We start from the raw sequence: 22620 nt of genomic DNA, 5'->3' as shown, positions 1-22620 counted from the left end.
CCTCCCCCAAATTCCCTCCCCTTTACTTTTTATCTCAGCCCGCTTGGCACACCAGCCTCAGTCCTGAAGAAGGGCTTATGCCCGAAACGTCGATTCTCCTGCTCCTCGGATGCTGCCTGGTCTGCTGTGTTTTTCCAGCACCATAAATCTCAACTCTGGTCTCCAGCATCTCCAGTCCTCACTTTCTCCCTTTCTTAATTACAGGCATACACAGAAAATGTGGCAGCTTTCCTGGAAACTGTGACATTGCCCCAGTTCAGAAGCAGTCCAGGACAAGTTGCACCTCCTTGTCTAAGAGGTGCAACCTTAAGTTAGAGATAAATTAGAAGGTTTTCTGACAAAGAGTCACTGAACTCAAAATGTTAACTCTGATTTTTCTCCACAGATGATGCCAGAATTGCTGAGATTTTCCAGTCATTTCTGTGTTTGTTAGACATTAGAAACCACCTCGCATAACAGTTTTAAGCTGTGGGGACTACTAGATTGTCATCACTCGTGAGTTTCTGATAGTTGGAATCCTGATTAATGTGGATATAGAGATGCAGAATCCAGTGGAACAGCAAAAACTGCAAGCAAGTTGTCTGGACCTGTATTTTCTCAGAACAAAGTACTTGCCAAGATCACTACAAATGGATGAGTTTGCACTAGACTGCCCAAATACAAATTCCAAAAGTGCAACATGCAGCCCTTCTCGCTCATAAGAGAAGGGCAATCTCAATATCACATGCTATTTGTGCAACAGTCATACTTAGGCATTTCTAGTGATACAAATACTCAGGAGGAATGTCGAAGATGAATATGGATGAGAGCAGCTCCACAAAAATGCAAGAAGTATGGCACCATTCAGAACAAAGTGGCATTTCACTGTCACTACATCACAAATATTCAGTCTCTCGATCATTGACACTCAGTAGCAGCAGTGTGCACCAGCAAGATGTTATGCAGAAATTCACCAAAGCTCCTTGGAGAGCACTTTCCAAACCAAGGATCATTTTCATCTAGAAGATGAGGGCAGATAGATTGGAATGCCACCATCTGCAATTTCCTTGCCAGGCCACTTACCATATAGAGGTAGAAATATATTACTGTTCTGCCAGTGTTGCTGAATCAAAATTCTCATACTTCCTCCTTGATGGCATTATGGGTGTGCCTACACCAAAAGGAATGGTAATACTTCAAGAAGGCAGTTCACCACTGCCTTCTCAAAGGTATCATGTTAATAAAAAAAGAGGAAAATCAAAACAATAGTCAGAAGACTGTACTTACATGCTTACTGAAGCATGAAAAACAATGTTAGCTTTCACTTTTTTTTATCTGTTTGCATTATGTAATACAATGGTTTGCTTTATTCTTCATGGACAATATAGTCATAAATAAGGAATGAACATTCTGAAATGATGCATGTGCTCATTTTGCACAAAATTCGATTGTATAGTGTGCACATTTTCAATATTTTGGATGTTGTTTTGAGTCCAAATTAGAATCCACAAATATGTGTACTTTTCTGATGCAGGCCATAGCAGATGTCCTTTTTGATAAGTCACTAACACTGACATCAGAAGGATAAAAAAAAATTTCATCCTTAGCACTATAGTTAATACCTTCTTCTAGCCTTACATAGTTGAGTATATGTCCAGCAGCAAGATCGACCCCCATTTTCCTACTACTTTCATTTTAGTTGCTGATTGACTTCTAGTGGGTATTGCTGTTAGTTCAGATGTTTTGAAGAACGTACTGCCACATAAAACTGATGAGGTCTGCAGGGAGTAGAATGGTTCTCATTTCAAGGATTAATCATAAATCATTTGTTCCACACCTTGATGCTAAAATTTATATCCTTCTGGTCCTCAACATGGCAGGGAAAATGACAAGAGGCAATACACAGCAAGATGAGTCCTCATCTAAGGAGGGAAAGATTAACTCCCACCAGGAAGCCATATTGATTCAGGGTCTTCAGAGATGAACAGAGTATGTGACACCATGAGTTCACAAGGTGCTGACTGATGTTTTATTTAGACTTACAGTCTCAGAGAAGAATGAGGATGGCATTAGGAGTAGCTGTAAAGGTGACCATGGCCATGAACATCTTCATTTCCAGTTCCTTGCATGTGGCAACAGGTATTTCTGCAGCATCCCAGGTTATAGACATATAGAAAATAGGAAAATAAGTAGACCATTTGGTTCCTCAAACCTATTTCATCATTCATTATATCTCCCCCTCTACCAAACTATAGCCATTCCGTTAACAATTTGCCTACTGTTTTTGCTACCATAGTGCAAATTATGTGCAGACCATTTATCCACATTAGCCTTGACCTGCTATGCATTTACCTACTCACTCAACTTGTCCTAATCATATTGAAACATCTCTGCATCCTTCTCACAGTTCACTCTCCTATCTAGCTTTCAGTTGTCTGTAAATTTGGAGATATACATTTATTGCCCTCATCTAAATCATTAACATATATATTGTAAATAGCTGGAGTCCAAACACTGATCTCCGAAGAACCCCACCACTCACGCAGAAAATGATCCATTTAGTCCTACTCTTTCTTTCCTCTCTGCCATGTCAGTACACCACCTCAAATCCCAAGCATTTTAATTTTATATGCTAAGCTCTTATGTAGGACCATACCGAAAGGCTTCCAATGTTATATAAAGGGATTCCATGAATGGGTTGAGAAGCAGGCAGTGAACATGATAGCATGTCATGAATTCTCACTTCTTTGCATGCAACAGATATAAATTCAAGTTTCCTCAACTAAAACAGTTGCACTGTTGTGAAATTTATCTGCTTCACTGGTGTCCTTCACGACAGGAAACCTGCCACATTTACATGTGACATTGTAGTTGTGTTTTAACTGATCACTGAAATGGCCAAGGAAAGCACTCAGATAGAAACAAGTTCCTGTAGATTTTGGATATCTGAAATGAAACAGAGAATACTGAAGAAACCCAGCAGAAATGGCAACATATGTAGAGGAAGAAGTAGAGTTAACACTTTCAGTCCAAAGATTCTTCTCCCAAAATCTAAAGAGGAGGTCTTGGGTCCATGGTGAGTTGAATAACATTGTATATAAACAATATGGTGCTCACTACATGCTCAAGGGCAGTTAAGAGTAGCAATAAATGCTGACCTTGCTGACTGCTGTAATATCAAAATTCCAAGAAATTTCCTTGCTGGAAGAGGATGTTCATGATTGGCTGCTTCAACAGTGACACAAGTGATTGAACCCTGATGGTGCATTACTATTATTTACCCTCTCTCTGACTATTATAAACTCCACTCAGCCAGAATGGTGTAATAAAAGACATCACAAAACAATGATTCCAAATTTCGATGGAAGTATTAAATATTCCACAGAGAAATCAACTCGTTACCCTTGTGCATTCCTTTTAGTGGTTGTCCTTCCAGTTCTTTTATCTTTTCAGATAGTCCCATACGATACTCCTCCAATATTGGCAATATAACTGACAAAAGGCTGCTGACAACTGATGACCTTTCAGGATGGCTCTTGCCCTAGAAAGATGAGTTTCAAGCTCTGCATGAAGTGGCATGTAAATGATTGCTATCCTCCTCCATGTTCCTTGACTTGACTGCAGACTTTATGGCAAGCTCATTGCTGTATTTAGCATTCCATTATCCATAGCCTTCTGTTTTTCTGTCTGCTACCCCATTGAAATTCTTGCATGAGTCCTCTGAAACAGAACTCAAGAGCAAGCACACTTTTCAGCAATCTGGCACCCACATGAGCTTTTTCTGTTGACCTGGCTAGAGGTTTTCCTTGCCTGGTGTTTCACCATATAAAATGTCACCTTCAAAAGATCAACAGTATCATTATATGAGCTGATGACTGAAAGTGTGAGCGAAGAACATTGCTTTTTCATAATCAGACTCTTTTTTTCCCTTTTGCATATCTTGATCCTCCACTCATTCATGGTCAGGCTATAGTTTTGACAGTCTGATAGGAAAAATGGACAAGGGTAAGGTTGTGGTTAGAGGAAGCTGAAAAAGCAAAACGTATGTGCATGCATGCTCAATCTGACACTTGAGAATTAGAAGTGAAAGTCAGTCCTTCTTGTACTGCAGCTGACAAGAGTCTCAGTCAAGGACATTCCAATTGTGGTGCGCATTGTCTCCTCCATCAAGGTGAGGATATATAGCCATGGGTGTCCCTGTTGACCAGCTGAAATACTGTTAACCAGTGTGAAAGCTGTGAGATGATATGACATCACTGCAGTACTAAATGTGTGAAGGTATGGCATACAATGAAAAATACGAAATTTGGATGATAGGTTGGTAGATGAGACAAGGAATGGTGGTGGCTTAAGAAGTGGTTCAGTTGTAGAAAAATAGCACTTGAAGATACTTTCACTGACCTTCAGCACATTTGGTGACATTGAGCTTCTTGCAGTACTGCATCCAGATCCTTGGATAACATTGCTGCCATTGAATGTAGTGGCTGTCTGCTGTCAATGGCTCCATAGTGTTCTTGTTCCATTCTGCACAGATGCTTGAAACACGACTCTCCTGCTCCTCAGATGCTGCCTGACTGGCTATGCTTTTCCTGCACCACACCTTTCCACTCTGCGTTTGCTCAGTTCTTGAACCAAGGGCTACAATATTGCATCAGACAACTGTGCAGTACACCATCAGACCTTTTACACTATTTTTCAGTGTTCTTTCTGTTCAGGCATATCCCTGGCCAAATTCAGCATGTAATCCAGTCAAAATGCGTGTTTCAATTAAGAGGTTCAAACTGGCTTAAGTTATGCTAATTACATGTGACTGGAGCCTTTCACAAATTTCCACTTGTATGTCAGGTATGCAGCCAGTCACAAGTGCACTGACAGGTTGTATGGTACAACAATGGTAATCAGAATGTAACTTGAACTTTAGGTAGTGCCTGCATCAGAAGTAACAAATTGCACATCAGGATCACGATGGCCATTTTCAAGCATTTCATATTTTCTTATCAATTTGTTCGGAGATGTTATTACACACCACTGGAGCAGGTGAGAATTGAACCCTAAGTCTCCTTACTCAGAGATAAGTACATTAGTACTACACTACAAGTATGTGCCCCCATTTTTTAGGCTTTATTAGAATTTTGCTGTTAATACACCTGATGATTGTGTGACAATGCTGCTCCTTTAACCTGCTTCTTTAAGTTGTCTTTGGGTATTTTGCACAGCGGTTGTAAAGACAAAGGCTCCATTTTTTTCTGTGTTTATCTACTTAAAGTCATAGAGTCATAGAGATGTACAGCATGGAAACAGACCCTTGGGTCCAACCTGTCCATGCCGACCAGATATCCCAACCCAATCTAGTCCCACCTGCCAGCACCTGGCCCATATCTCTCCAAACCCTTCCTATTCATATATCCATCTAAATGCCTCTTGAATGTTACAATTGTACCAGCCTCCACCACATCCTCTATTAGCTCATTCCATACACGTACCACCCTCTGCGTGCAAAAGTTGCCCCTTAGGTCTCTTTTATATCTTTCCCCTCACCCTAAACCTATGCCCTCTAGTTCTTGACTTCCCAACCCCAGGGAAAAGACTGCTCAAAACAACTAGAAAAGTTAAGATCTCGGCTACCTTCTTGAAATGTTTTGAGGGGGTCTGGCCCGGTCCATAACAGTTGATACTGCATGCAGCGTAGAGGCAATTTGTTGCAACACTTAAACACAATTGATTTTGATAGCATGATGTTTTATAATGTCAAAGAAACTGGATTTTTCATGCCAACATTTATGCCACTATGAGATAACATGGAATAAAAAGATTAAATTTCCAAAATATTGAACATTGCTCACCCTTATAATTGGTTCTTGAAGCCAGAGTCGTATGAGTGTAGCCAAAGTGTAGTACAGTAAGAGCAGCATGATAGGATTGACATGTTGGGGCCAAGGCATATTGGGATTGGCTATAATCTTCCAGGTAGTCGTGCAATTTGTTTGAATGACTGGTGATACACCAAACAACCTGTTCTCAGAGGTAGAAAGAGATAATAAACTTGTCATCAAAGTTCAAGTTGAAATAATATGACTTTACATATTAAGCTTTTATTATTTTACTAACAATGTTGGTAAAGGAATAAAATAAGTATACTTAGAATTTTAAAAAGAAAGATAAACTGGAAAGGATGCAAATAGTGGTGAATCTAATGTTGTCCATTTTAAATAATTGCGACAAGTTAAAGTAAACTCTAACCTGAAACTAATAAGCTTCTAGTTTAGAGGCTTTATTGTCAAACCAACATTTAATATAGTAACATTTAAAAAATAAGTTTCTTGCTGCCATGCTAAAGACAAAATTAATGAGCAATGGCTGAAGCAATTCTTTAGCCTCAGTAAAAACAAATTAGAGGGTAGCAAATTTTAAATCACTTTATATTTATACTTCCATATATATTAACTTTCATTCACACAAATCTAAAACAGAACTAACAGTAATTTTACAAAGAAGTTTAGAGAAAAAAGTTAATAATTTATGCCCCATAATCACACGCAAGGCAATGCATTGCTTGCAAATCTTTGGACATCTTAATTGACCAATATGAACAAATATGCACTTACTAGTTGAGAGTTTACAGGACCTGATGGGAAAAGGAAGGTGGAGGTGAAAATAGGCAACAATGGTCTTCAGACTTCAATATCTGTTTCCTCAGCGGTTTCACAATAACTGGTCAATTATAAACAGTATGATTGACCACTTGGTGGTATGAATAGAGGTAGCAATTGCATGTCAGCTGTTAAGGAAGAAAGAGCTGACACCATGTTTAATGACCCCTGATTCAGTTGCAGCATTCAGCCCTGCCAGGAACCTGTGAGCAGTCAAGCCTGCAAGCTGTCCATGGGCAGCCTATGGGAGCAGTCATCCTTTCATCAGCATGTGAGAAGTCATTGCTCCAGCACCCTCAAACAAATATCCTGGGTGAGTCCCCAATTCTGTCACAACTCTTTGATGCTCTCCACCAAAACTCTCAAACAATGCAAGAGTATTTTTTGAGCACACCTCCTGTCTAACCAAGTAGATTGTAGGGGCAGCAGTTAATATGCAAGCGAAACAGGTATTGTGTCTGTTCTAATGGGGTGGCACAGTGGCTCAGTGGTTAGCACTGTTGCCTCGCAGTGCCAAGGACCCGGGTTCTATTCCAGCCCCGAACGGCTGTCTGGGGTTTGCACATTTTCCCTGTGTCTGCATGGGTTTCCTCCAGGCGCTCCGGTTGCCTCCCACAGTCCAAAGATGTGCAGGCCAGGTGAATTGGCCATGCTAAATTGCCGATAGTGATAGGAACATTTGTAGGGGAATGGGTCTGGGTGGGTTACTCTTCAGAGGGCCGGTGTGGACTTGTTGGGCCAAAGGGCCTGTTTCTGCACTGTAGGGAATCTAATAGGGTTATTAACATTGCACTTCCATGTTTCCCAAGGATTGGAAATCCTAAAATACCAAGGACTAATGGAGGGTTAGTAATTTTTGCCATCCTTACAGCCATGGAAAAAGAGGCTTTAGAACACTCATCAAGGGACAGCGACACATGCAACAGCATAAATGACCCAATGACCAAACACATATGAATCTTAGGAGAACAGAAGGGATGGTACATATGTCATGTACAGATGTTGATGTATGAATGCTCCTCTCTCGAAGGATTGTAGTGATCATTATTCCATTATTTCCCACAGTTTCCCACAAATTTCCAAATGATAGGAAATGACAGCTATTGAGTCCAGGGAATATTGATTGCTCTCTAAGGAGAAGGTAACATCAGACAGTATCTTCTCAAATGCCAGAGAAGGACTGAGGGACCAAATGACCTATCTCTGTACTTAATTCATATGTACACATGTAAGCAGTCATGTAATTTCCTCACATTCACTACCACACATAGATACTTTCATGTCAGTGGCTATGTGTTGCAAGCTTGATTTGGACCCACCATCCAGTATAAGTGCTTACATGTGCCTTATCAGCTTTTGGAGGATGCGGCAGTCAGGGAAGTGTGAGAGACCAAACACGTGCTGATCCCCAGGCTGCTGACTTGCCTTGAGAGTCAGCTGTGAGGTGATAGATGTTGGACACGCAGCATTAAGTGTGTTAAGATTCAGGTTCTGGCAGAACTTCCCCAATCCCAACTCAAACAGTATACAAGCCTAATAATGCCATGAGTGCTGTTGTATGCTTACTGTCTTTGACTATATCATCAAGACATTGATCGCCATCATGGAATTCAACACCCAGTAAGCCAGTCACTGGATGATGGAGATTGTCACAATGTTGGTCTTTTTACAAGGTTACTATACCCTTGAGTGTTTTGTTTCCCCAGAGAGGGGGTAATTGGCCAGGCTCCAGCTTGACTGGGTTTGTAAGGTTTATTTGGGGCCCTTTTTGTTTACTCCTATCAGATAATGCCTCTGGCCTAAGGCTTTCACATCATAGAGTCATAGAGATGTACAGCATGGGAACAGACCCTTCAGTCCAACCCGTCCATGCCGACCAGATATCCCAACCCAATCTAGTCCCACCTGCCAGCACCCGGCCCATATGTCAGTGGCTATGTGTTGCAAGCTTGATTTGGACCCACCATCCAGTATAAGTGCTTACATGTGCCTTATCAGCTTTTGGAGGATGCGGCAGTCAGGGAAGTGTGAGAGACCAAACACGTGCTGATCCCCAGGCTGCTGACTTGCCTTGAAAGTCAGCTGTGAGGTGATAGATGTTGGACATGCAGCATTAAGTGTGTTAAGATTCAGGTTCTGGCAGAACTTCCCCAATCCCAACTCAAACAGTACACGAGCCTAATAATGCCATGAGTGCTGTTGTACCCTTCCTATTCATATACCCATCCAAATGCCTCTTAAATGTTGCAATTGTACCTGCCTCCACCACTTCCTCTGGCAACTCATTCCATATACGTTCCACCCTCTGCGCAAAAACGTTGCCCCTTCGGTCTCTTTTATATCTTTCCCCTCTCACCCTAAACCTATACCCTCTAGTTCTGGACTCCCTAACCCCAGGGAAAAGACTTTGCCTATTTACCCTATCCATGCCCCTCATAATTTTGTAAACTTCGATAAGGTCACCCCTCAGCCTCCGACGCTCCAGAGAAAACAGTCCCAGCATGTTCGGCCTCTCCCTATAGCTCAAATCCTCCAACCCTGGCAACATCCTTGTAAATCTTTTCTGAGCCCTTTCAAGTTTCACAATATCTTTCCGATAGGAATGAAATCAGAGTTGCACGCAATATTCCAACAGTGGCCTAACCAATGTCCTGTACAGCCGCAACATGACCTCCCAACTCCTGAACTCAGTACTCTGACCGATAAAGGAAAGCATACCAAACGCCTTCTTCACTATCCTATCTACCTGCGACTCCACTTTCAAGGAGCTATGGACCTGCTCTCCAAGGTCTCTTTGTTCAGCAATACTCCCAAGGACTTTACCATTAAGTGTATATGTCCTGCTAAGATTTGCTTTCCCAAAATGCAGCACCTTGCAATTATCTGAATTAAACTCCATCTGCCACTTCTCAGCCCATTGGCCCATCTGGTCAAGATCCTGTTGTAATCTAAGGTAACCCTTTTCGCTGTCCACTACGCCTCCAATTTTGGTGTCATCTGCAAACTTACTAACTGTACCTCTTATGCTCATATCCAAATCATTTATGTAAATGACAAAAAGTAGAGGACCCAGTACCGATCCTTGTGGCACTCCACTGGTCACAGGTCTCCAGTCTGAAAAACAACCCTCTGCCACCACCCTCTGGCTTCTACCTTTGAGCCAGTTCTGTATCCAAATGGCTGGTTCTCCCTCTATTCCATGGGATCTAACCTTGCTAACCAGTCTCCCATGGAATTGGAAAAGAATTACTCAAACTTTTTTACTAGATACGGACTACTAATAAATATACAGTTGGATCAAGGGTCAAACTTCGCATCCAAACTATTCAAAGAAGTTATGGACAGCCTAGGAATAAAACAATTCAAATCGACTGCTTATCATCCAGAATCGCAGGGAGTGCTGGAAAGGTGGCACCAAACACTTAAGACAATGATAAGACTTTATAGTCAGAATTATCCGAATGATTGGGATAAGGGAGTTCCGTTTGTGCTTTTTGTGATCAGAGATGCACCAAATGAATTTACCAAATTCAGTCCATTTTAATTAGTTTTTGGGTATGAAGTGAGAGGACTGTTAAAATTGATTAAGAAGGAATTAGTAAGTCAGAATTCAGAGGCCACCCATTTGGAATATGTGTCAAATTTTAGAGAAGAATTAAATAGAGCTGGGAGTTGGCTAGACAGCATTTAAAAATATCGCAGCATGCAATGAAATAGGAAGCAGACAACAAATCAAAAATTCACAATTTTGCTATTGGGGATACGGTATTAGTGTTACTTCCAGTAATAGGTGAATGTTTAAAAGCAATGTTTAGTAGACCTTATCAAATCGAAATGAAATTGAGTGAGGTGAACTACTTGACAGGGACTCCAGACAGGAAGAAATCTCACAGAGTGTGTCATGTGAATATGCTCAAAAGGTATTTTGACAGGGAAGGGAAGCAGGAGAAGGTGTTAATGATTACAACACAGAGGGAAGAACCAAGTTCAGAGGATTCTAAACTGGACATTTCTCAAATTAAATTGGACAATGAGGAATTTGTCAAAAATTGGGATAAATCATTAAATTACCTTCCTGAGAAAAACTGAAATGACCTGAAAGAGTTATTACTATCACATGGGGAGATATGTGGAAATAAACTGGGAAGTACTAACCTAATTGTGCATGAGGTAAATATAAGAGATGCTGTTCCAATTAAACAACACTTATAGGCATAGCCCTCTAAAGTTGGCATAGGTTCAGAAGGCGATTAAACTCATGCTCCAAGGTAACATAATCAAAGTGAGTTACAATGACTGGAGCTCACCTGTAGTAAAGGTGCCAAAGCCAGATGGTACCCAACGGCTATGAGTGGACTAATGCAAAGTCAATGCAGTTACAAAGACTGATGCATTCTGATTCTGCGGTTGAAAAGGTGGGACAAGCAACTTCTAAGATGAAGCAATTTCTAAGTTGAACTTGCTCAGATGCTACTTGCAAGCACTGTTGTCAGAGAGAGCAAAGGCGATTTCACTTTCGTAAGGCCACTGGACTATATCAGTTTAAAATCAAACGATTTGGGATGAAAAATGCTCTGGCCACATTTCAGAGACTAACCCATAAGATCATTGCCAGATTACCCAATTGTGTGGTGTATTTCGATGACCTGGTGATTTTTCATCACACGTAGAAGGAACTTTTACAACATTTAGTGGACTTGTTCAATCAACTTCGGAAGGCAGGCTTGGTGATAAATCTAGCTAAATGTGAATTTGCCAAAGCCCAAGTCACCTTCCTGGACCATGTTATTAAACATGGACAAATGGCCACACGGGATACAAAACAAAAGTAATTGGGGGATTTCCCATACCATCAACAAAAAGAACAGTACAATGGTTCCTGGGATTGAGTGGATTTTATCGAAAGTTTGTGCTGAATTTTAGCAGAGTGGCTGCTTCACTGACTGAATTGCTCAAATAAAGCAAAAAAAGTTTCAGTGGACTGCGCACTGTCAGGAGGCATTTGACAGCGTTAAAGCTGTGTTAATGACTACCCCGGTATTAGCCATACCTGAATATGTAGAGCCTTTCAAAATGGCTGTTGATACTAGTGATGTGGGTGTCGGTGCTATGCTCCTGCAGGAAGACGACAAGGTGATAGAAAGACCTATTGGGTATTTCTCCGGGAAGTTGAATATTCATCAACAGAAATATTTGACAGTTGAGAAAAAGACTCAACTGTGTTGGCGCTACAACATTTCAGTGTTTATATTACCAGCAATGTATCTGAGACAATCGTATGCACTGATCATAACCCATTGAAATTTGTGAAGAAATTTAAGGACAAAAATGCCAAACTGTTTTGATGGAGTCTGTTGTTACAGCCATTCAAGTTGAAAATTGTGCATGTGGCAGGTCAAGAAAACATGATTGCCGATGCATTATTGAGACTCGAATGAGAGATGGAGGTGTTCAGTGGTAGGAGAACCACAGACAGAATCCGACTGTAGTTGTGTATGTTTTCACGTTTATAGTCACTGAATGTATATTTGTGTTTTAGGGTACTAACCTTTATTTTTTGGTGTTTTGAAAAATGAAGCCATCTTTGGATATTGATGGTTCGTTTTTTAAGGGGGGGGGGAGTTGTCACAATATTGGTCTTTTTACAAGGTCACTATGTGTTCTTTTCCAGAGAGGAGGTAATTGGCTAGGCTCCAACTAAGCTGGGTTTGAAAGATTTATTGGGGCCCTTTTTGTTTATCCCTAACAGATAATGCCTCTGGCCTAAGACTTTCATGTCTTAAACAAAACCGATATAATCAAAGGTAAGTGGCTAGATCGCTGTGTAGCTGGCTTCGTTTAGATTAGAGTTTTTGATTCAGTTCAGCAGCAGTGTGTGTGAAGAAAGGCTGCTGGGGCAAGTCCAGCTGGGTATTCTCTCTCTCCTTTTCAAGCATGTAAGCACTGATTTGTTTCATCTTTACTCTGTGTTTATTGAGACTGTTGCAAGTATTTTCAGAACAGCATCAATAAGTCGGATAGTCTGTCGCGTTATTGGATAGGATAAGTTATCTGGTATTCTATTATCTGTTCTTTGCGTTTCATTCTGTAATTTTGTAAATAAATTCTTTTTGTTTAAAACTTGGTAGTCAGATCTGCTAATTCAATCCGGGAATATCCACTGTACACTTACCTAAAACAAATAGCAAAGTTACGGTCTTGGCTACCAGCTTTAAAATGTTTTGAGGGGTTGGACCTGGTTCATAACAAGATGCATGCACATCATTTTCTTCATGAGCTCAATGGCTAAGTGAGAGGAAAACCGGCTGTCTTGAGTTTCCACTCAATTTGGGTCCATCTCGGGTCAGTATTGATGAAAAAACATGCCAGAGGAGGATGGAGTTTTCCTGCTTTCTGCTTCTGGCAGCTCCTCTCATGTTATTCTGACTATTGACAGCAGCCCCTCTGTCAATAGTCTGTGGATTTCTCTTCCCAAGACAGTAGTTCTTGCTTGATTCATTGAATTAATTCAATGTAGAATTAGATAGAATCTTGATTGATAAGGGATTCAAGACAATTAGGGGGCTGGGAGGATGCCAGTCAGGAAAAAGGAATTGAAACCTTATTTGATCGAATGACGGACTGGGTTTGAAGGTCCAAGACTTTAGTCCTGTGTCAGTGATACTAATATGCTTCATCTGTGCAGAAATCCCTCAGCATGCTGGGGCCCTCCTGAACTTAGGCTGGCCTTCTCCAGCAGCCCCAGCATCAGAGATGCCAGTCTTCAGTCAATTTGATTCACTTCACATTAAATGGAGAAATGGGTTGGTGGCATTGAATACTGTTATGAAGTCGAAAGACATGTATGGTCACTTTAAGAAAATGCTTTTCTGAAGTTAAAGTACAGCCACAGCTGCCAGCTGAAGGTTGGGCTGTTCCAAATGTAACATTTGCTGTTAAATGAGTTTTGGTTGTTGTTATGACAACAATTTGAATTTAACCAATAAGTTTAAATTAAGCTCAGGATAGCAGAAGCCAATAGAACTTGAATGTTTTTGTTTTGACACCTGGAAACCAATCAAATTAAAGGAATTTAATGTGTCATGGGGGTATTTTGAAAATTAGAGGAAGAGCAACTGCCATAGAGAGAGGAAGTGCTGGAGAACTAACTGCCAGTATAACATCTTGCTCTCAAAGAAATTAGAAAACACTCTCTATCAAAGGTACCTTTTCATGTGAATCATACTCATAGTAGAAAGAATGAAGACAACCCAGGGAGATCAGTAGCTGGAAGAGTGAAGACACAGGAGAAGATAGAGAGTGTGTGGTTTTGAGATTAAGTTAATGTAATTTTAATAAGTGTCCTATTGGAACAGCATTTTTTATAGAATTGGAGTCAGGTAGTAAGCAGTTAAGAGAAAGGGGGGGGCTTGGATTTGTGAATTTTTTTGTTTAATGTTCACTATTGGAGTTGGAAAAATAATTTGATCTTTTTCTTTAAATAGTAGAATTTGGGAGTTCTCTGTCACTCACATTTTAACAGATTATGAGGCAAGGTGAGCTTTTTGAATGTATGATGTAACTAACAGAGGGGTTAAACCTTCTGTGTGATAACAGTACTACAAAAGCAATGAGCCCTATCATTCTGACCATAGTATTGAAGACATGTGTTCTAGAACTTGCCAAACCCCAACTACGCTGTTCTAATACAGCTATAACTGGCATCTGCCAGACAATGTGGAAATTCACCCAGCTTTGTTCTGTACATAAAAGGAAAATAAATCCACCCTGAACAATTAACACTCCACCTGTCTTCTCTCGGTCTTTGGTAAAATGATGAAAGGAGTCATCAACTGTGCTGTTGACATGCTTAGTAATAACTGGCTCAGTTTGGATTTCACAAGGGCCACTCAGCTCTTGACCTCATTACACTCTTAGTTCAAATATGTAAAAAGAGCTGAATTCCAGAGATAATGTGTGAGTGACTGCATTTGACTACGTTTGCCATCAAGAAGCTCTAACAAAAGTGGAGATAATGGAAATCAGGAGTAAAACTCTCCAATGGTCAGAGTTACACACAGCACAAAAGAGGATAATTATGGTTATTCAAAGTCAATCATCTCAGCTCCAAGCCATCTCTGCAGATATTCCTCGGGGTAGAATCCTAGCTTTGGATGGTTCATCAATGCCTTTCCCTCTATCATAAGATTAGAAGCGTCAACTCCTTTTTGATGATTGCATAAAGTTTAGCACCATTTGTGGCTCCACAGATACCCGACTGAAGCATTTTGTTTCCAGTTGCTGCAAGACCTGAACAATATCATGCTTGGACTGACAAGTGGCAAGAAACATTTGTGTCATGTAAGTGCCAGACAATGATAATCCCTACACGGGAGAGTGAAACCACCATTCCTTAATATTCAACGGCATCACCATAGCTGAAAACCCACAATCAGCAACCTGGTGATTACCATTGATCAGAAACTAGCCATAAAAATACCATAGCTACAATAACAGGATAAAGGCTAGGAATCTTGCAGTGAATAACTCAGCTTTTTACTCCCCAAATCTTGGGTCCACCATCTATAAAGCACAAGTCAGAAGTGTGATGGAATACTCGTCATTTGCCTGAATGAGTGCAGCACTAACAACACATTGACAACACATCCACAAACATCCACCTCCTCCACCACCAATGCTCAGTAGCAATAGCATGTGCCACAGCAGAAATTCAACGAAGCTCCTTAGACAGCACTTTCCAAACTCACAACCACTATCTTCTTTTGAAAGATAAAGGCAGCAGATGCAAGTTCTCCTCCATGCCACTCAACATCCTGACTTGGGAATATTTCAACATTTCTTGATTGCTGCTGGATAAAATCTATCAACATCCATTAATTGCAGCAGTTAAGGAAGGCCACTCACCTCCATATTAACTATTTGGAAGGACAAGTTCCATTCCAAGTCACATGCCTCCTGTCTCAGTATAATGTCATCATTATTTTTCTGGTGCTGGATCAAAATTCTTGTATTCTCTTTCTAATAGGATTATTGGAATTATCAGAACTCATGAAAAGTCACCAGATACGAAACGTTAACTCTACTTTCTTCCCACAGATGCTGCCAGACCTGCTGAGTTTCTCCAACAATTTTTGTTTTTATTTCAGATCGTCAATTCTTTATTTTATTTCAGCATTACTGGGATCCCTAAACCAAATAGACCGCTGTGTTTCATGAAGGCAGCTCACCACTGCCTTCTCAAGGGCAATTAGGGATGACCAATATTTGTTGGCACAGCAATATCCACATTCCATGAATGAATGAAAATAGTGACATAGTTATATCTGTTTCTACACCATATTTAAAACTGTACTATTTAGTTTATATCGGGACACATTATTCTTCCTCCCATTATGCTTAATTTCAAACTTTTTTGGACTAAATTTTGTCTGTTTTGTGTAGTTCATTGAACCAGTGTATCTATGTTCACCTGAAATCTGTTACTAAAGTCCACACTAGTTACATTTCTATGCTTTATATCATCTATAAATTTTAAAATGATGCCACCTACAGCTAAGTCCATATCATCAATGTACATTAAAAATAATTAATGTGCCCTGATGTTCACATTTATACTTTCCTTTAGTCTGAAAAACAACAGTTTACCATTAGACTCTTCTTTCTGCTTTAATTTTGCAAATACAGTACACATCTTTTGAAAATAAACATGCATATCTTCAATAAAGATACGTTGATCAACCCCTTGAAAATGTTCTGAAAGGATTTATTATGCTTAGTTATGTCTTTAACAAATCCATATTAAATGCTATTTATTAATTCCAAACTAATGTTATATCCAAAAATACTTCTAGAATTTTCTTAACTCTTCAAAATATTACACACATACAATGCTGATCTTGCCCAAGTGTTAGTTAGGGGACTTTCTCCGCACTTTTAAGCATTGACAGGTCAGTGCTAATGGTTTCAGGTAGATATAACCCAAAAGATACAGTGATATATCCCTTCCCCATAACCGTTAGCCCATCTAATGACTACAATTTACAACATTGTAAACTGTGGTATGTTTGTAATTTTGAAGTTATTATATAACTTAAAAAAAAATGTCAGTCTTCAGGCTGTTGAATTCATATTAACCTGTGTATACTCATCAGGTAATTTTATATTCCAAAACTCCCTGTAGTATATCCTTCATTGAATGTGAATTTTAAAACCTTGGGCTGTCTTGGAAGCATGTTGCAACTGAAACAAACTGTTTAATCATTGTTGCAGTTAATCAGAGCTACATGTCCTCCATATGATGGTAGTGTTGAAACATGCAAGCAGTGCAATGAATAAATTGAAAATAAAATGAAAGATAAATTGAAGATGCTTTGGACTAAAGTGAGACAAGTTGGACAAAGCTGAGTGCTTCTCTCTCTGGAGGAAATTTACAGGGACTGGTATCTTTTTAAAAATGAAATACTACGGAACCCTTGAAGGGAGTAATTCCTCTATGTGCCTTAAATTGCAATGTCAAATTAATGCAATGGCATAAAATTCAAAATTGAATTGCAATACTCATCAGTCATTTTACCCTGGGTACTTTATGGGGAACTGAATCAGTTAAATTTTAGTTTCCCTCAAAAACAGGCTGATTTGGTTATTCAAGTTGGACTTCTTTAGGGTCTAAATAAGCTTAATCAACAGTCCTTAATAGATAGTTCGAAAATTGTCCAATAACATTGAATATATTTTATACTTTGCAGAATTTGAAGTAGCTTAAAAATGTGTTGCTGGAAAAGCGCAGCAGGTCAGGCAGCATCAAAGGAGAAGGAGGATCGACGTTTCAGGCATAAGCTGAATGAAGAAGGGCTTATGCCTGAAATGTCGATTCTCCTTCTCCTTTGATGCTGCCTGACCTGCTGCGCTTTTCCAGCAACACATTTTTAAGCTCTGATCCCCTGCATCTGCAGTCCTCACTTTCTCCTAGAAGTCGAAGTAGGGCATACTCATAACGTCATAGAGTCATAGAGATGTACAGCACAAAAACAGACCCTTTGGTCCGACTCATTCATGCTAATCATTATCCTAAATTAATCTAGTCCCATTTGCCAGCCCTTGGCCCATATCCCTCTAAACCTTTCCTATTCATATACCCATCCAGGTGTCTTTTAAATGTTGTAATTATACCAGCCTCCACCACTTACTCTGGCAGTTCATTCCAAACATACACCATGCTTTGCATGAAAAAGTTGTCCCTTAGGTCCCTTTTAAATCTTTCCCCTCTCACCCTAAACCTACGCCCTCTAGTCTGGACTCCCCCAAATCAGGGAAAAGACCTTGTCTATTTAATCTAACAAACCCCACATCATTTTGTAAACCTCTATGAGGTCATCCTTCAGCCTCTGACGCTCCACGGCTCTGACTCCACAAATTGCAGATCACTGATAATTCTGGCATATCTTCCATAATGTCTAATGCTTCGGGGGGGGGGGGGTGTGGATATTTTATTTTCTACATTCTCTAGTCCATTAATTAACTTACCTCCTTCAAACTTATCCTTACATTTTATTTGAAGGCCTATACCAAAAGTAATTTGACTTGTTCTCTACTTCCTTCCAGATGCAAATCAAATACCCAGTCATTTAATTTGTGACTGTTTCACATTGTGCTTTCATGGCAGGATTCAGAAAGATTTCCCCTCTCTGCTAACAAGGATTTCAAGACAAACCTCATGCTTATTATTACCTATTCCGATTTGCATTGCTCTGCCTATATCCCCACTGCAATCCATTGATGTGGATGATCCAAATTTCATAGAGGCGTTCAAGTTTGAGACAAATTTAGACAAGGTAGGCAAGGAAGAATGGATCATATTTACCAATTATACATGGACAAAGGAACACACATTTAAATTTTTGGGGTAGTAGAAGTAGAGATGATCATTGATTTCAAAAGATAATTAGATTGGTACTTGAAGGAAAGTAACTTACAGGGCTATGGAGGTTGGAATGGGGAGGTGGATTGCAGGGTTAGATCTGACTGATGAGAGCTAGATTGAACTCAATGGGCCAATTGGCTCCCATCATTGACTTTAAATATACAATAAAAAATATTGACATGACATATAGTTAAGTCTTATTATGATTTACCTTGCATAGAAATCACCAGGTGGAATGAGTTCCTGTAGGAATTGCAGCTGGTAAAGATACAGTCCAATCAAGTGTCCTGCACTGAATATAGCCATTAATACACACAAACAGCTGAATATCAGTGGATCAAACTGTTTACCGCAGCTCCACCAAGTGCACAATCCCAAAAATACAAAGAAGTATACTCCTGAGCTCAAAGATGGTAGCGTAATGCCTGGAGAAAAGGATAACACATTGTTATTAAAATTACCTGAGTTACAGAAGGGCAAAGAGCAAAGAATATGTAATAGAGTTCTTTGATCTATATCTTCCTACATTTGGAACATTAATTTAAAGGAAAATGAAGCGATCTGTTTATGGATGTACAAAAGTTTAATGTACTATAATTACAACAGCACAAACCTGTTAAACCAAGCAAAATGGTAACAACTACTTTGCCAGTGGTTGCTATAATATTTCCAATAAATTCTTTCAGTTTTGATGCGTATGTTGCAATTCTGCGAAGAATATTTTGTTTGGTTCCTTCTTCTTCCAATTCTTCAACTACATCTGCTACCTCAAAATCTTCTTCATAAATGAATGGATCTGCCAGTTCAAGTTTGTCTTCAACCTATAAAAACAGAGTTTAATACATTCTTACAACTCAATTTTGCAATTGTGCTACATTTTATGAAATAAACTATATTAATTCAGGTGATTTATAAGGCGATAACAGACTTGTGCTAATTTATTTACCCCAGATTGAAGTCACATCTAGGATAAACGGTTGTGGTTGTTCAAGGTCAGTTGTCTCAGATACAGCAAATTTCTTCACATGTTCCGATTCAGGGCAAACCCAGTACAACCCATGGACAAAACCAACATCATCTACAAAATGCAAGGACTGCCACAAACACTACGTAGGACAAACAGGAAGAAAGTTAGCCACCAGGATACACGAACACCAGCTAGCCACAAAAAGACACAACCCTCTCTCCCGCGTAGCCCTACACACGGATGAAAAAAAACACCATTTCGACTGGGACAACACATCTATCCTGGGACAGGCTAAGCAAAGACATGCCAGAGAATTCCTAGAGGCCTGGCACTCCAACCACAACACCATAAGCAAACACATAGATCTAGATACCATCTATCGACCCCTCAGAAAACGAACAGGAAATGACATCACCATCAACCCTAGGAACCCCATCCAAGACAAACATATAAATAGAAAGCAGGAGACAATAGCTTCGCTTCACTTGGAGGTTGCCACTGATGATGTTACCTAGCCAGGTAATGAAACGTCTGGATATCAAACCTACAGCTCAGCAAGCAAACCTATACCCTAGGCATGAAAGAATAACACTAGGTTAAAAAAAGGTAAATCCTAAGTACTTTGATGGCAAAAAGATACCTACAGAAAGGGAGGGGCCCATTAAGGACCATAGTAGTAATTTGTGCATGTAGGCAGAGGACATAGATAGGGTTCTAAATGAATACTTTGTGTCAATGCTTACTCGTGAAAGTTATGATGTGGTTATAGAAATCATGGAGAATAAATTTTAATATACTTAAAAGGAATTAGCACAGAATGGAGGCTTTGAGTGGTCTGGCAGGATTAAAATTAGATAAATCTCCAGGGCTGGTTGAAATGTATCCCAGGCTGTTGAGTGAGGCAAGGGAGGAAATAGCAGAGCTGCTGGCAATAAATTTTAATTCCTCTTTGGCCATAGAAGAGGTGCCAGAGGACTGGAGGACAACAATGTGGTACTGTTATTCAAAAAGGAAGCAAAGCATAAACCAGAATACTACAATCAATTAGTGATGGGGTCCCACAAGTGTCAGTGTTGAGGCCCTTGCTGTCTGTGGTATATGTAAACAATTTAGCCTTAAATGTTGGGAGGTTGATCAGTAAGTTCACAAATAATATGAAATTTGTTGGGGTGGTAACTAGTAGGGAGGATAGCCTTAGGTTGCTACAGGACACAGGCTGACTTAACGGTCTCAGAGACAGAAGTTGTTGGAAAAGCTCAGCAGGTCTGGCAGCATCTATGAAGAGAAATCAGAGTTAACATTTTGTGTCCAGTGACCTTTCCTCAGAACTGATTTCTCTTCACAGATGCTGCCAGACCTGCTGAGTTTTTCCAGCAATTTCAGCTTTTGTTTCTGATTTACAGCATTCATAGTTCTTTTGGTTTTGATCAGATGGGCTGATCAGTGGCAAATACAATTTAATACAGTTACGTCTGAAGTGATGTACTTGGGCAGAACAAACAAGGCTACAGAAAACATGATGAACAGTAAGAGCCTGGGAAGCACTGAAGAACAGAGAGACCTTGGTGTGCATGACCACCAGTCCTTTAAGGTGATGGGCAGATAGATAAAGTTGTTAAGAAGATATATCGGATACTTGCTTTAATAAGCCAAGGCATAGAATTTAAGAGCAGGGAGGTTATGCTGGAACTGCATAAAATAGACCACAGTTAGAGCACTCTGTGCAGTTCTATAATTCACATGAGACAAAGAATACAACCTTTACTGGAGAAGGTGCAGAGGAGATTTACCTGGATGCTGCCTGGGCTGGAGAGCTTAATTTATGAAGAGAGATCAGACAGACTGGGGTTGTTTCCTTTAAGCAGAGGAGATTGAGAGGGGTGATGACTAAGATGCATAAAATTATGAAGGGCAGAGACAGGAAGGAAATTTTCCACTTGTTAGAGGCATTAATGATCAGAGGTATAGCCGTAAGATAAGAAGCAGGAAGTTTAGAGGGAATATGAGGAAATGTTTTCTGACTTAGAAGGTGTGGGAATGTGGAACTCACTGCCTGTAAGGGAGGTAAAGGCAGAAACCCACATAATATTTAAGAAGTATTTAGATGTACACTTGCGATGCCAAGGTATATGGGACTATGGGCCAAGTGCTGGAAAATGGAGTTAGAATAATTAGGTGTGATGGTGTAAACTTCAGAACTTTAATAACTGTTCACAGATTGAAAGAAAGAGCAATAGCTCTGTCTGGAATTAACAATCAGGGACAAGGTCAAACTTATACAAGAAATGAAAGCAAGTTCCTTGACAGTGGAGTCACGGAGACAGGGCAATAAAGAAGGCATTTGCTTCCCTTTATTGTTCAGTGCATTGAGTATAGGAGTTGTGAGGTCATGTTGTGGCTCAACAGGACATTGGTTAGGCCACTTTTGGAATACTGCATTCAATTCTGGTCTCCCTGCTAGAGGAAGAATATTGTGAAACTTGAAAGTATGTAGAAAAGATTTACAAGAATGTTGTCAGGGTTGGAGGGTTTGAACTACAGGGAGAGGCTGTATAGGCTGGGGCTATTTTCCCTGGAGCATCAAAGAAGTTCATAAAATTATAAGGGGCATGGATAGAGTGAATAGTCAAAGATTTTTCCCAGGTTAGGGGAGCCCAAAACTGAAGGACATAGATTTAAGGTGAGAGAGGAAAGATTGAAAAGAGAACTTTTTCATGCAGAGGTTGGTGCGGGCATGTAATGAGCTGCCAGAGGAAGTGGTGGAGGTTGGTACAAATATAACATTTAAAAGCCATCTGAATAGGTATATAAATAGGAAAGGTTTTAGAGGGATATGGGCAAACAGGGGGCAATTGGGGCTAGATTTAATTTAGGTTATCTGGTCCTCAAGGACAGGTTGGACCAAAGGATCTGTTTCCATGTTGTATATCTCCATGACTCTAATTAGCCATGCCTGGGAAAAAGAGAAGTTGAGACTTCATAAACAACTGTTTTGACTTCTGTTGACAACTGGCTGCTTATGCCAAAAGGACAATTATTGCCGTGCAGAAGAAATTAAAGGAGTTAATCACATCAAAACTGTATCTTCAAATGGACAAACCAAT

The 22620-nt window shown here is 40.0% G+C and overlaps 1 protein-coding gene across 4 annotated transcripts in view; it reads right to left on the bottom strand.

Annotated features, from left to right (window-relative positions):
• The window catches only part of piezo2b (piezo-type mechanosensitive ion channel component 2b), a 762691-nt gene that overhangs the window by 282120 nt on the left and 457951 nt on the right, over window positions 1-22620 (bottom strand). For all 4 annotated transcript variants that reach the window (XM_072569838.1, XM_072569835.1, XM_072569837.1 and 1 more), the window contains exons 6-8: window positions 19163-19370; window positions 18761-18974; window positions 5823-5991 (exon numbers count right to left, since the gene is read on the bottom strand). In XM_072569838.1, coding sequence (XP_072425939.1) covers window positions 5823-5991; window positions 18761-18974; window positions 19163-19370 — 591 coding nt within the window. The remainder of the gene's footprint in view (window positions 1-5822; window positions 5992-18760; window positions 18975-19162; window positions 19371-22620) is intronic.

Source organism: Chiloscyllium punctatum, chromosome 5, assembly GCF_047496795.1.
Source record: "Chiloscyllium punctatum isolate Juve2018m chromosome 5, sChiPun1.3, whole genome shotgun sequence".
Lineage (NCBI taxonomy): Eukaryota > Metazoa > Chordata > Chondrichthyes > Orectolobiformes > Hemiscylliidae > Chiloscyllium > Chiloscyllium punctatum.
Note: the sequence above shows the minus strand (reverse complement) of the source record. Positions and strands in the feature narration are given on the sequence as shown.